At 43.6% G+C, this 13629-nt stretch overlaps 1 protein-coding gene across 1 annotated transcript in view; it reads right to left on the bottom strand.

Annotated features, from left to right (window-relative positions):
• Positions 1 to 12698, bottom strand: part of SPON1 (spondin 1) — a 185666-nt gene extending 172968 nt beyond the window's left edge. Inside the window, exons 1-2 of the mRNA XM_041485915.1 lie at positions 12433 to 12698; positions 5805 to 5911 (exon numbers count right to left, since the gene is read on the bottom strand). Of these exons, the coding sequence (XP_041341849.1) occupies positions 5805 to 5911; positions 12433 to 12655 (330 nt within the window). The 5' untranslated portion in view covers positions 12656 to 12698. The remainder of the gene's footprint in view (positions 1 to 5804; positions 5912 to 12432) is intronic.
• Between the last annotated feature and the right edge of the window lie 931 nt (positions 12699 to 13629).

Below are 13629 nucleotides of genomic sequence, written 5' to 3'. Positions count from 1 at the left end.
AGATCCACTGTAATAAAATACATAACAAAACAGTATTCAGAAATCTCTTATATTTTCTGATTTTGGCTGTGAAATTTTATGGTTTGAATCATTTATCCTAAAAGACACAGCAGCTCTGTACACAATCCACTGGGGGAGGGCCCAAGGTGTAATAAACCAAAGCTGGGCCATGCAAAACCTGAAAAACATTACCATGTAAAGATTTTTTTTTTTGTTTTATTCCTAGCACGAGCTGAAACTCAAATAAAAATGTAAAGGAAGGAAGCAAAAAGCTGCACAGTTGGAATCCAGTTTGGTTTTCTCCAGCCTCATCAGTTGCAAATAATGACTCTCAAAGCTGTTTCTGTTCTGCAAGCTCCTGGTGCTCATCACTCTCTTACATCACCTTCTGCTGGTTTAAGCAAGGCATAACTCCCTTCTGAGGCAAATTCTTAACCAAAATCTTGCCTATAAGTGTTCAGGTTGAGGTTTTCCCAGTGTACCAGAGATATTTATATTTAATCTCATGCAAAGTGTTCACACTTTCCACTCAGTGCTAAAACTGGCAGTGGCCGATACTTTTTTGGGGATTTTTTTTTTTTTATTTTATTTTTAAGCTCATTTTTAATCCCTGAATATCAAGATATGGAATTCGGAGTTCTAGAAAAATGTGTGAAACTGTTCCTCAAGGTTAAACAATTCCACCCTACACAGAAAGGTGAACTGGAGTTTGGTTTTCCATCATAACATACAGGAGGTTTATGCCTAGAATAATATTTGTAGAGACTCTTAGAGAAACAAAATTTGGGAATACTCTTGCAAATGCAAAAGAAGAAGATATTTAAATTTTACAGACTCAGAATTCATGTCTACCTCCTTAGTCTACAAATCCTATACCTGGCATATTCTACTTAAAATACTCCTGTAATTACAGCTTTGGCTCATTACCTCCACATGTTTTTAAGCAGTAAGATGACAGACTCTGTCTCACTGATGAGATGCTGGGACAGGGAATGTAGAGAATGCAAACATGAGCAAAATACTTGGAAATTCTGGGCACTTGTGAAAGAAAACTACAGCAATTCATGCACCTCAGAATAAGCTATTTACAAAGCAGCCCGATGAGTTTATATTGGGATACAAGCTTTAAAAACCCAAACTTACAAGCCTGAAAGAACATCAAGATGACATAAGTATACCTGAATTTTAATATTAAAGGCTTAAAAAGTAACTGCAGTCATTAATTCTTTTAAAAACCATAAAACAACCTTTGCTTATAAATACAAGAATAAATCATTTGAAGTGGCTAAAAGCCTTTTAAGACTGCTTCTTTCCAAATGCACTGTAACAAGAAGATGTAAGATTCCTATAAAATGCTGGAACAGAGCATTAGAGGAGCTGCTTTTCTAAGAGGTTGTAAAAATACCTTTTCATCTAAATGCCTTGCTGAGCACATCAGTCAACTAAACAGCATCAAAAGAATGGGGTGACCAAAAACAAAGGATATGTCTGGGCTGTTGGTGCAGGGACTCAAGTTAAAGGACCACCTTACTTAGCTGACTGCTCCAATTTTCCTTAAATGTTTTCTTCTTCAGGACAGCCTCAAGCTCTGATAAATACCACACCTGTAATGAAACCTTAATTTTGGCTGCTGCTGTGCCTGCTCACTTCCTTACATTGCTTTTGCACAGGTGGGTCGTTACATTCAACAGCCTAAACTAAGAATTTTCTGGTGCACTCTAGAGCAAAAAATAGGCAAAAGGAGAACTGCTACGATGAAGGCATTTAACACTAAACTATCACCAAAATGCAGGTTTAAGATAAAAATCTAACAAGTGATTATGCCAAAGCAGTACAAGGAAGTGCTTAATTTTGGGTCTTTGTGATTCAGTTTATCACTGTATGTGAGAGAAACAGATCATGTTTGCATGCCATTTTTAATATGTATATATATATTTATAATATATATTTATAATATATATTTATAATATATATTTATAATATATATACTATATTTATTGCTATTTACAATTAATATGTTATAATTTTAATATTTTATATATGTTTTATATTGAATGTTTAATTATCAGGTATGTTCACAAATAGTACCATCTTTTGGAGTGGCATCTTGAAGGACAGGATTGCAGCTCAGTACTTCCTTGATAAATTGGATGAAGCTCTACATTAAAAAAAAAATAATAATAAAAAACCACAGACTGAGAAGATCCTTCCTGAACACCAGGGACTCCAAAGCTGTGCCACTCCAGGGATTACTGTATCCAAATACTGTGATTTTATTGTGAGAGCCCGGATCAGCTCCTGTGTACAATTCTGAGGAACGTGAGACTGGAATCTCAACTCAACTGCAGGAAAAGCAAAGCTGGAAGAAGATGGCCTACAATGAAAATATGAATATTTGAGTAATGAACAGGTAGAGTGTGTTTGGAATTAGAGGTGGGAAAAAGGAAACGTCAGACTATCTTCCTCATAATGTATCAAGAAAATTCTTAATTTAGGAAGACAATTTAGTAAGAGAGCAATTTAACCACTATTAGTGAAGACTCAGTTTAGATGTTAGTAAAAGATCTACAAAGTTCTCCTTAAATTTTCTAATATATTGAAGTGTTTAAACTTGGAGAGATGAATTTGTTCTTCTTGTTGAACACTTCCGAACAGACTGACAAAATATCCACCAATAATTTCCTTGGAATATTTATCCTTCCTCAGAGAACAAGGAAGATAGAAGAGATGAGGTTCGGCGCTACATTTCTGATATTGTACATTATTTATCAGACCGAATCTGTTACATTGCATGCATATGTTGGTTCAAATGGCCTATACAGACACTCTTCTGCAGTCAGCCAGTGGTGATTGCTGCCCTGGGGTTTAATTTGCCTTCCAAACGATTTGCAGACTGTTGCTAAACATTACAAAAGAGAAGGATCAGCAGTCTGCATGACAAGAGCTGGGAATGGTTTGTGTAAAGAGGCCAGTGGGACAGATACCCAAAGCTATCAGAGGGCCTCACTGAGCTGTACAATTACTACTGGCAGAAGGAAGAGCCCTATTCCATAACCCCAAATTTCTATGGTTGAATTTGGCATCTTGGATTCCCTACCCATATTTAATTTAGCTAATTAACATGTGGTTTTGGGAGACAAAGCGATTCTTTTTAAGGCTGGATTGTCTTGTGTGCACTACAAGGACAAAAAACCAAGGAAGTTTGACTGCATTGAGTAAACAAACAGTAAAATCAGATTTTATAGTCTCAGTTTTCTCAGAGGAGAACAGATGTAGGATGGTGGAGTCCACACCACACATCTGTAAAGGTCTCAAGTATGGGATAACCAGAAAGTGTACAGGAAAAAATACCTGTCCAACCAAGAATTTTAACAACTGTGCTATTTTTAGGATCACAACCGTGCAGCTTGATGATTAATGAAGACTGACCCTACCTGGTGACCTGCAGAGTGACACAGGAGCAAATGAGCCATGAGGGGTTTCAGCAGCTGCTTATTGCATTCCCCCTGCTCCAGGGCACTGTGACCCTGGGAACAGTGCTTTCCCCTCCTGGGTGTACCACATCCATGTCAAAAGCTCCATGTTGGCCCTGCTTTCCCACCACATGCTCCTTTACAGAGCTTGGAGGCACTGCCCTGCTGCTCAGTCCTGAGTGAGCACAGAGTGCAGCCAGGTTTTCTCCAGGAAACCCACTGTAACACACACTTTGAGGCATGCAAATCAAGTGTTTGACGGGCTCTAAGTCATGGAAGGAAAGTGTAATTTGGCCAGCTCCCGTTTCATCCCATTCTTTGGTTATACCAGGAAGTTTTCCAACGCCAATGAAGCGCTTGCTTCAAGCAGTGCTTTGTCCTGACCAGGCTCTGAGCAGTGGATGTGGCTCCTCATGGAGGCAGAGGTACAGCCCAAAAGCAGCATTCAGTCTCACGCCGCTGTTGAGGAATTTTCCCCCAGTTCTGTTGCTCTGTGTGAGTCGTTGGATGACATATGCTCCATCTGAACGCAGGGAAAACAGAGCTGCAAGTGGCATCCACGTTGCTGTACACACACAGCTTTTTCTTACTCTGCACAGCTGTTCAGCCACCCTTGGCATCTTCACTTTCTAATAAAAACACAGTGCAAACACTTGAAACAAACATCTTTTTTCTCCCGGTTGCTAGCACCCAGCCATGGTGCAAGGGACGTCTGTATTTACCACTGCAAGCATTCTTTGAATTCTTAAATGAGAATCTGTATCCAGAGAGGCAGAACAGGCAGACACCATCTGAATAAACTTCAGGGAGTCATGTTAACGCGGGGTGAGCATGGTGAGTATTGTTTAAACCACAGATACACAAATTTAGTTATGGATAACCTTTGAAACTCCCACCTGCCCATAAGAACACCGAGTTCAGATTGCAACCCATATAATGCACTTAATTAAACAATCTTCCCTCAACTGGGATCCATTGGGATTTTTTATTAATCCATCTATATAGAATTTCCATTTGCTTCCAACTCTGCTAACTTCAAAATGCCTCTGTACTTCAGCAAAGCTTAGTGAGTTTCTCACAGTGAATTAGAAACAAAGACAAAACTCAGGCCAAATTTTTTCCATTAGCCACAGCCACAGAGATACCAACAGCTGAAATGAAGAAATTAATGGTGACAAGCTTCTTTTAAAATAGATTAAGCATCACTATTTCTACTTCTTAGCAGTTGCTGATCCATCAATACTAGCTTATTACTTAAAAACCCAACGTTATTAAAAGTACATATTAAAAAGATTTCCCTCAAATAGGAATTTGTTTCATTTTAAGGAAGATGGAGTTATTTCTATCTAGAATAAGCTCTCACTTATTCTAGATTTTCTTACAGAATGTATGAAATCCAGACAGAGGCCTCTAAGCAAACTCAGTAAGAAAACTGGGCAATTACTTATTGAGTTTGTACATCATATTTGCTACATACAAAAATACAGAAGAGATATAGGAAGAGATGTTAATTTCTGTCACCTTGCAGATCACCAAAATTGAAACTTGAGTATTTCTTTTGAAAATCTTGAAACCCAAGGCAAGGGAAATCTTCACCTAGAAATCACTATTAAAATTACTAGCAATATTATTACACATCCTGTGAACTGTAATCAATGCAATTCAGCAATATTTCTAAGCCTGGAAAGTCAAACAGCAAACAAGACCTCATGTGAGACTCAAACCTACATACATAAATTCTACCTTCTTTCATAAACATTATATATACTCTCAGTTTCCAGAATTCCCTGCTTGGAGTAGCTGAAAATACCAGTTTATGAATCATCCTTCTGGATTCTAATCCTTTTAATAACAAACATTTCATCCCACTGAATGTGTTCATTAAGTAAAGTACTACTGAGCATAAATAAAACAGCAGAATCTAATTTATGAATGATAAAACAGTCATTTCAGCCACGGTAAACACTTCTCAGAGTCATATTCTACATCTCAGCGGACAAAAATATTAAGGCAGAGAAACACAAAAGCCAAAATATTAATAGAACGATTTCAATATTCACTTTGGATAAAAGGTTCAGGTGTCCTAGGCTCTAGTTCAAACAACTGCTGCTCATTTTTAGCTGTAGGAATGAGGGAAGGCAAGCTGCAGTCCAGGTACATGCCTTGAACATGCATGGAACATAAAACATGCTATGCTGTCCTCGTGTCAACGCCCACAAACATTTATGCAAAACACAGTCTGCACTCTGCTGTGCCTGCAAAATCTCCCTTTGAGGCAGGCAAGCAGTAAAGAAGACTCCCAGGGGTGTAGGTCAGGGGAAGTTCTCTCACCTGGAAAGATCCTGCATGGTCTTCTTCTTTGTCTCCTTCTTTTCCTTCCTTGAGGGCGATCAAGGTGAAGCCTCGGAAGTAGGCGGGAGTGGCAGCAGACAGCGTCACTGGGGTGTGATGAACAGAGAAACAACGAAAACAACAAACCATTAGCTGTGAAATCAGCCACCTGCATTTCTTTTCGCAGCTTGAAAAGGTGTGTGTTGAGTTGGCATTAACCAAAGTTAGAGCACTGACAACAGGGAGCCGAGCCAGCCAGAATACAAAATGTTCAGTCCAAGTTTCCACATCAACTGAGAAACACTGGCATGAAGTACCTTGGCTTTTTTCTCTGTTCCCCCCAACTTTTTTTAAAAACCAGATTGAAAATCTGCTCAGATCTACAGGAAGGTTGTTTTGGTGGTGGTTTGGGGGTGGGGACACACGTGCAAGGGGTTTTTCTACTTCGGGGTTTTTTTCTTTGGGAGGGGGTTTTTGGTTTGTTTTTGGGGGGATGGTGGGGGTGTTAGATGTAAAGGAGCATCCCTAAACATTTGATTTTGGGTTTTGTCCAGTTCTGAGCACAGACAAAGTATTTGAGTGCACAGAAAGTCTCTCTGTCTGTAATGCCAGATGACCACATTGCCTGCTCCAGCTCTGCTACACTCAGCACAGCACTCCAGTTTCTGCAAATGGGGAATCTCAAAATATCCTTCCTCTGCTTCATCCTCAGGGCAAAACAGGACACACAATTAAACTCCTGGCTGAAGCTGACCCCTAAAGGTTGTGCTGCTAGCTCTGATTGCCAAACCGATCCCACAGAGCAGCAAACGCCCTCCTTCTTCACACACCTGTCCTGCCAGGAGGGCAGCGCTGGATCCACCAGCAGAGCACAGGTAATGTGATGCTGACTAATCTGATTTCACCATGCTCAGCAGCAGGATTAAATCCCTGATTTGATGCCAGTGCAAGATAGCTTTGTGTGATCTGTCTGTTCACCATCAGCAACACCTGAGTTCACAGAATTACAGAATATTCTGGGTTGGAAGGGACCCACAAGGATCTTCTAGTCCAGCTCTGAAGTGAATGGCCCCTACAGGCATTGAAGCCAGATTTTAGCACCGGGCTCTAACCAGCTGAGATAATCTCAGGGTCAGCAGCTGAGGCTCTTTTGAACACTATCAGAAAGAGAGAATGAGGCAGAATTTTGAGGCACAGCTTTTGAAATTACCAGACTCTCTTCGACAATTTATAGCAATCCTTTCCTGAAACGGGCCAATTTTAGGGGAAAAAAATTTATTCTAGAATTGAACTAAAAGAGACAGAAAGTTGAACTCTTAATGTTTTAAGTAGCTTTTACTTTAAGCATAAATTGCAGAGTCACTCATAGTACTTTATTGTCACACTCTCCAACCCTGACAGGCACAATAAAAACTGAAGACCACCCACAGTTTTCAGAGCAAATTACAAATACTAAGGCTGCTCCATAGAAGAGTATCCACAAGAGACTCCCTCTCACACAAATAGGCTGCAAGGGGTTGAATCACACTGCCAGAAATTACAGATTGCCCTTAAAAGATATGACTTCAAAATATGCCCCAGAGTTCATTTGGAACATATGGAGAGCTCTTTGATCTAGAAATTCAGTAGCAGGAAAATATAAAATAGGCTAATTGAAAATATATAGCATTATTCAGCTGTATTTGGGTCTTAAACTCACAGTGCTTGTACAAATATCTATATGTTTTCTGACTATATGTGGAAAAAAGAAAGGAATGGAGAGATTGATTTCAATTTTCAAACTTTTGTGTAAGTGCCACTTTGTAAGTGATCTATAAACCTGCAAACACCTTTACAAATCTGGGGTAGTGATGGGCACAATAGCAAGTCCCCCAACTCTCAAGATTTTCACCACACGTTTCATTCCATGGAACCTTATGATGAGCTTAAATGTTGTGATTTTAGGGGATAAAGAGAATTTCACATATTATATTCCAAAATGGGATAGCAGCATAATGCCCTTAAAATTTCTGCTGACTTTACTAAATATTGCTCCAAATCCTTAATTCATTTTCTGCCCAATAATTAGCATGATTAGTCCAGTTTTGTAAACTTCTGCAGCTCTGGCTAAATGAAAACCCACAGGCAACCTCTCAGTTGCAATAACTGAGAACAGCGCACTGCTGAACTCAACAGAGATGAGCACATTACTCCTGCTTGAGCAGTGATTCTTAGAAATTAACTGCCATAAAGGCCTTTCACATGTAACAAATTTTTTCCATATCATATGCAATTAAAGACTCTGAATCACTGTGAGTTAAAGGTTACAGCAGAAATACTTAAATACGCGTGCAAGCAAGCAGAGAATCCAGCTGCGAGTCGACTCAACAGTTTTCATTTCCCCTCACAAAGTTACAAACAGTTTTCAAAATCCTAAACACCTACCTATAAAACAGAGAAGACCTGAAATGCTACAGAAACATCAGAAAGGAAGGCAATTCCAAAGCCTGACTCATAGTTTTTGCATGCCCGCGGTTAGCAGTGCCCCCGCTGCGGCTGCAGTCATTTTAGCCCCGAATAAATCCGCGCTCCCTCCGAGGGGAGGGATGCCGCCCTCCCCCAGCTTGTGCTGCTCACTCAGCAGCCGCATCCAGGCAGCTGGGCTCGGGATTTCATCCAGCCCCAAGCCAAACAAACCAACCCCAGCCCGGATCCAGCCCCAAAGCCAAACAATCAGCCCCAGCCCCGGGGTTCAGGCGGCTCCGTCCCGGCGCGGCTGCTCCGGAGCGCGGTGCCGGCGGCGGGGAGCGGGAGCGGCCCGGGCGCAGCAGGCTCGTGGGGATTTAGGCTCTGTGCTTTGGGATTTACACCTTTAGGGATGTGTGCTTTGGTAGAATGTGTGCTAGGCCAGCATGAGGAACAGCTGAGCCGGGAGGGTTTCTGTCGGTGCGGAGCCGTCCGTGCGCTCAGGTGGCACCGCAGCTCGGGGCTTGTCCCAAGCCGGAGCTGCTTCTGGAATCTCGGCCTCGGCACTGAGGGTTCCACTCGGCAGAGGCTCGCCCTGCACGGGCAGCCCTGGGAAGCTGTCAGAGCACATCTGTTTTTCACAAGGGAGCGGTTCTTTGTTGCATAAGAGCTGAGAGCTCTTGGGCTAAACTCCGCCGTTTTAAACAACAGCTGTGTCCTGCTCACACCGCCTTCACACTAATTAACTTTCACTGGATGATACGAACTTCCTGCAAGGATCAGTTAAATCGCAGAGTTAAGGAGAGTTAAAGCCTCAGAGTTAAGGATTTCACTTTAAAGGGAAGATTACAAATCAGCAGTTACTTTTGTCTGCTTCCATCCCTCTGGCAAATCTCTAATTACTTTACAAGTTGCACTTTGGCACACGCCTCCAACGTGCTCCTCTTTCCCCAGAGTCCCAGGCTGAAGATGGGGTGATCAAAGCAGTTGTTCCTTTGGTTTCAGGCAGGAAATCTGATTATTCTCATCCTACACAACTGCACATCCTGTGTTGTACATTGCACAAGTACCAACAAATACACGTCCCAGATTTCACCCATATTTTGTGAAACGTGGGAATGGCTAATGTAGTTGCAGGATGAGTGCTTGCTTGAAAAGTGCTTGCACACTGAGGAGGAAAGAAAGAAATGGAAGAAAAAGACTCAACATTGCTTAGAAGAGAAGTCCCCAAAGCAATGCAATGGAGCACAACACCTTGAATGTGCCCTTCCTCAAAAACTGAGAAAGTGAACTGACCTACAAGTGGAAATTTCATTAAAACCAGAAACAGCATCCACACAGAAGGTATATGTAAGGGTTATAACTAGTCTAATACTCCTTTTCTTCTTCAGAATAATAACTTCACGATGTCATAGCAGAAAGTATGTCTACTGCATGTTAGCATGTGAAATGGGCACACTACTGCCTTTTTGTAGAAGCAAGTTTATTTACATTTTGATAGCACGAAACTTACCTCATTTTTTCATGGAAATCTCATGCAATCATTAATCTAACTCTACAATCAATAAAGCCAAGACTGAGTATTTTCAAGGATCATTACCCTGTCTCACCATCCAAACTTCAGGCTCATTTGTGCCTCTGAGAACCCTGACCTTCAGTGGAAGCAAGAGCAGCTCCATCAAGGTCGAAGGTACCCAGCAGGGAAGAGAGGACCTGGACCCTAGGATGGTGTGCCCACAAACCTGGTCCTACAGGGAGATATTTTTAATTGTCTGACAGGAGAACGTGCCCTTCTTCACTGGTGCCAGACAGAGGAGGTGAATACCCACCCAGAGAAGTTGTTCAGTGCCCAGGGCCACTGTTCTCCATCACAGCTCCAGAGGTGGAAAACCAAGGCACAGATCTTTACACACAGATCCCCCCAGGGTTTCCCCCTCAGGGCAAATAGATTCTGATTGATCTAAAGGTGAATAACTGCAGGGGAGCCATAAAAATCCCCCCAAACAGGCTGTGAATTGTGGTCTACTGGTTCCCACACTGCAAGAGTGCTGAGATATTTCCTCCTTGAGAGTCTGAAGTGTCACATCCACTGATGGCATGAAGATAAATGGATGTCCCTACACTGAGGCTTTTGTGGAGCACATTTGCATGTACAGATAATTCCTGTGTTATACACCTTGAAAATACTAGTTTATTCCAAGAGCCCACTAGGGAATGTGCCAAGGATCTAGATGCATCAATTCAGGCAGGGGACATGGAAACAGGAATATCTGGCTCCAGTGCTAAGGAGGTTGTGCAAGTCTTCTGCCATGTTGCCTATAGAGTAATTTGCAGACAAATAAATACAAACAAACAAACAAAACCCCACAGACCTGTCATGATATCTCATTTTTTAAAATCATTATTTGGATTTTCCATCCTTTGCATAAAATAGTAATAAAGTTCCAGCTGGACTGTAGAAATGGCTTTGAAAGCAAGCTCTCAAAACTTTCAGTATATTGTCAGTTTTAAGTACTACTATGTTAGAGCAACATTTATTTCTGTTCTTCCAAGCATTCAGGAATGTGTCCTTAAAGAACAATCTACACACCCCAACCTGCCACCTGAATGCTTCAGTGCTAAGGATCAGAGATGTAGGCATATATTCTGTTCTACATTTTAACTTTTTACTATTAGCTGTAATTTTCTCACTTCCAGGCAGCTATAATAGCCTAATGTGATTTTATTAATTGAGTTCCTAATGCCAAGACCTAATATCTCCAGAAAATTAGTTCTGCTAATTCATCTGGGAGTTTCTTCCTACATTTCTATGCAATGGAAACTTCTTTGGTAGATGACAGAAAGTGTCGAGTAATGCTTTCACAGAAACGAATCCTAAAACTTTTAAAGAACATTCATATCTGTCACTATCAAAAAAAACTTGGCACATGTTTGTCCTGTTCCGTAGATGTATCAAGCTGACACACCACATGAAATCTTCTAGACTGGAGGCACTAATCCTAATGTCTGGAACAGCTACCCAGCTTGTGGATAGTGTGCATTTCCTCATATCATGTTAAAATAAAACAGATTTGGGGGAAAAAAAAAATCAAATCAGCAGCATGCAAAGTTACAGACTCGTGCTCAAAACAGGTGAACCACTGCTGCAGATGTATTTCCCAGCCTTTGAATGATTATGCTACATGCACACTTTTTTCTCCCTATATATACACTAAGATTCCCATGTTCATGCAATGGGAAAACATTGCTCTTAACCCTGGACCTAAGAAACACTTAGAAGGTTCTCCCAGTATCTTTTTTCCTAAAAGTACTTTAGTCATGATACCTAAAAATGTCCAAGTTCTTTTTAAAGTGCTTTTAAAATACAAGGTCAACAGTACATTCCAAGAAGGTTTCTTTCTGAAGGCATTATACAGTGAGGCAGAAAAAGTGACCAAAACCTGTCTTTGCCTATTAATTAGTAAAATACACCCAAATGTGCTTTGGAAGTTCATTCCAAGGACTGTATGTGCCATGCTCAGGGAAGAACGAATGCCTCCATCTCTTATTTACAGTGGTCGTTAGCACTGTCTCTGCCTCTTTCCTGTTTGAACCATCTGTTCATTCGCCCAGAAGAAAAAAAAAAAAAAAAAAGAAGAAATGGGGTGGGATAAACGTAAGTGGAAAATGTGGGAAGTTGGCAGTGTGCTGCATCATGTTTGCCCATGTGCTAACTCATTATGTTAACATTCATATTTCAGGGCAGGAACGATTAGCTCCGAGCTTCCTCTCCTTCCTGCGGAACGTTAAAGCTTCTCCCGTGCCCTGGGTTATATTCAAAGGGATAGGAAGGAATCCCACGGAAGCGGGTGAACGGGGGAAGAGTGTGCTTTGCATCGCTGCAACTTGTGATCCTGTGCGAGCGCCGAGCCTGTCGAGAGGGCTCGTAAAAGAGAGGAAATTCCTCTTAATGAGGAACGCTTGGGAGTAAAGTGATACACTGAAACCCAGCTCCTCTCACTTGCCACGGGAGCATCCCCAATAAAGCAATGCGTGGGGTGCATTACCCTGCCTCAGCCCACACAGTTACACACGCACACGCCAAGAGGGATCCGGAGATGACAGGCAGAGACACGCTGCAGCTCCACAGCCACTTCTCCTCACCATTATCGCTAGGATGGGATGCGGAGGATGTCCAACTTACCCCGGTAACTGTTTCCAGGCTTGTAAAATTCCGGATCGCCCTCCACCCTGAGGCTGAATTCATTGTACCCTTCCCTCCTGGTGCCTTGGGCTCGCAGGATCCGACTGCAATATCCCTCGGATTTCGCGGCTTTCTCCAAGGTTTCGTCAGGAAAACCCTTCGCCACCAAGGGGAAAGTCAGCGCCAGGAGCCGCAGGGCCAGCGGCTGCAGATGCGCTCCCATCCTCGGCGCTCCGCACAACTTTTGGGGAGCGGCCCGGGGGGCACGGGGGCTGGCAGGGCAGGGCACGGCAGGGCACGGCACGGCACGGCACGGCACGGCACGGCACGGCACGGCACGGCACGGCAGGACGGGCGGAGCGCTCCGGGCAGCCCCAGCCGGCAGCGGCCCCAGCGTGAGGCTGCCAGGTCGGAGCGGAGGGACCGGCTGGGCTCTGCCGGAGAGAGGGAGGGGAAAAGCAGCGAGGGGGCAGAGAGGGAGGGGACGGCGGGAGGGGAGGGGAGCAGCGAGCGAGGAGGGAGGGAGCGAGGGAGGGAAGTCTGATCCTGCCCAGATCCCGAAGTGAAGTGCTGTTTTGTTTCGGAGTGTGATTAGCAGCTCGGCGGTGTTTGCTTGGGCTTTGCCGGAGGAGCGGCGCTGCGGCCGCCGCCGTCTCCCAGACACCGGCGCGGAGCTGAGGCTGAGCTCGGGCTGAGCCCGCAGACCTGAAATTAATCACCCGCATTCCTGCCAAAGTCTGTAGTTACCGGAGGGATAACAAGGCTCGAAGAATTTCCCCACACCCCTCCAGCCCCCCGTCTTCCTGCGAAGCAGCAGACGTGGTAAACATTACCAACCAAACAGCGCGGACGGACGGACAGACAGCCCTCGCCCGCCGCGAGGAGCATCGGCTGCCGCTCCTCGGGTACCGCGGAGGGGACAGAGGGAGACAGGGATGCTGTGCCACAAACACGAGGTGCATGTGCGCGCCAGCCTGGCGCGGGGCCCAGCAGAGCCGCGGGCTGTGCGGGTGTGTGTGCTCCCCTCGGGAGCGTGGGAGCTCTGCTCCAGCACTCGGGAAAATCCCGGCAGATGCACGCAGCAGAAAGCGGGGCTCATTATTTTGCCTTCACACGAGGCACACTGAGGCGCAACGGCGCTGAATGACTTATCTGAACCCACGAAAGAGGGTTACAACGGTGGGGAAAAAGAAAGTG

Source organism: Pyrgilauda ruficollis, unplaced genomic scaffold, assembly GCF_017590135.1.
Source record: "Pyrgilauda ruficollis isolate IOZ18807 unplaced genomic scaffold, ASM1759013v1 scaffold119, whole genome shotgun sequence".
Classification (NCBI taxonomy): domain Eukaryota; kingdom Metazoa; phylum Chordata; class Aves; order Passeriformes; family Passeridae; genus Pyrgilauda; species Pyrgilauda ruficollis.
Note: the sequence above shows the minus strand (reverse complement) of the source record. Positions and strands in the feature narration are given on the sequence as shown.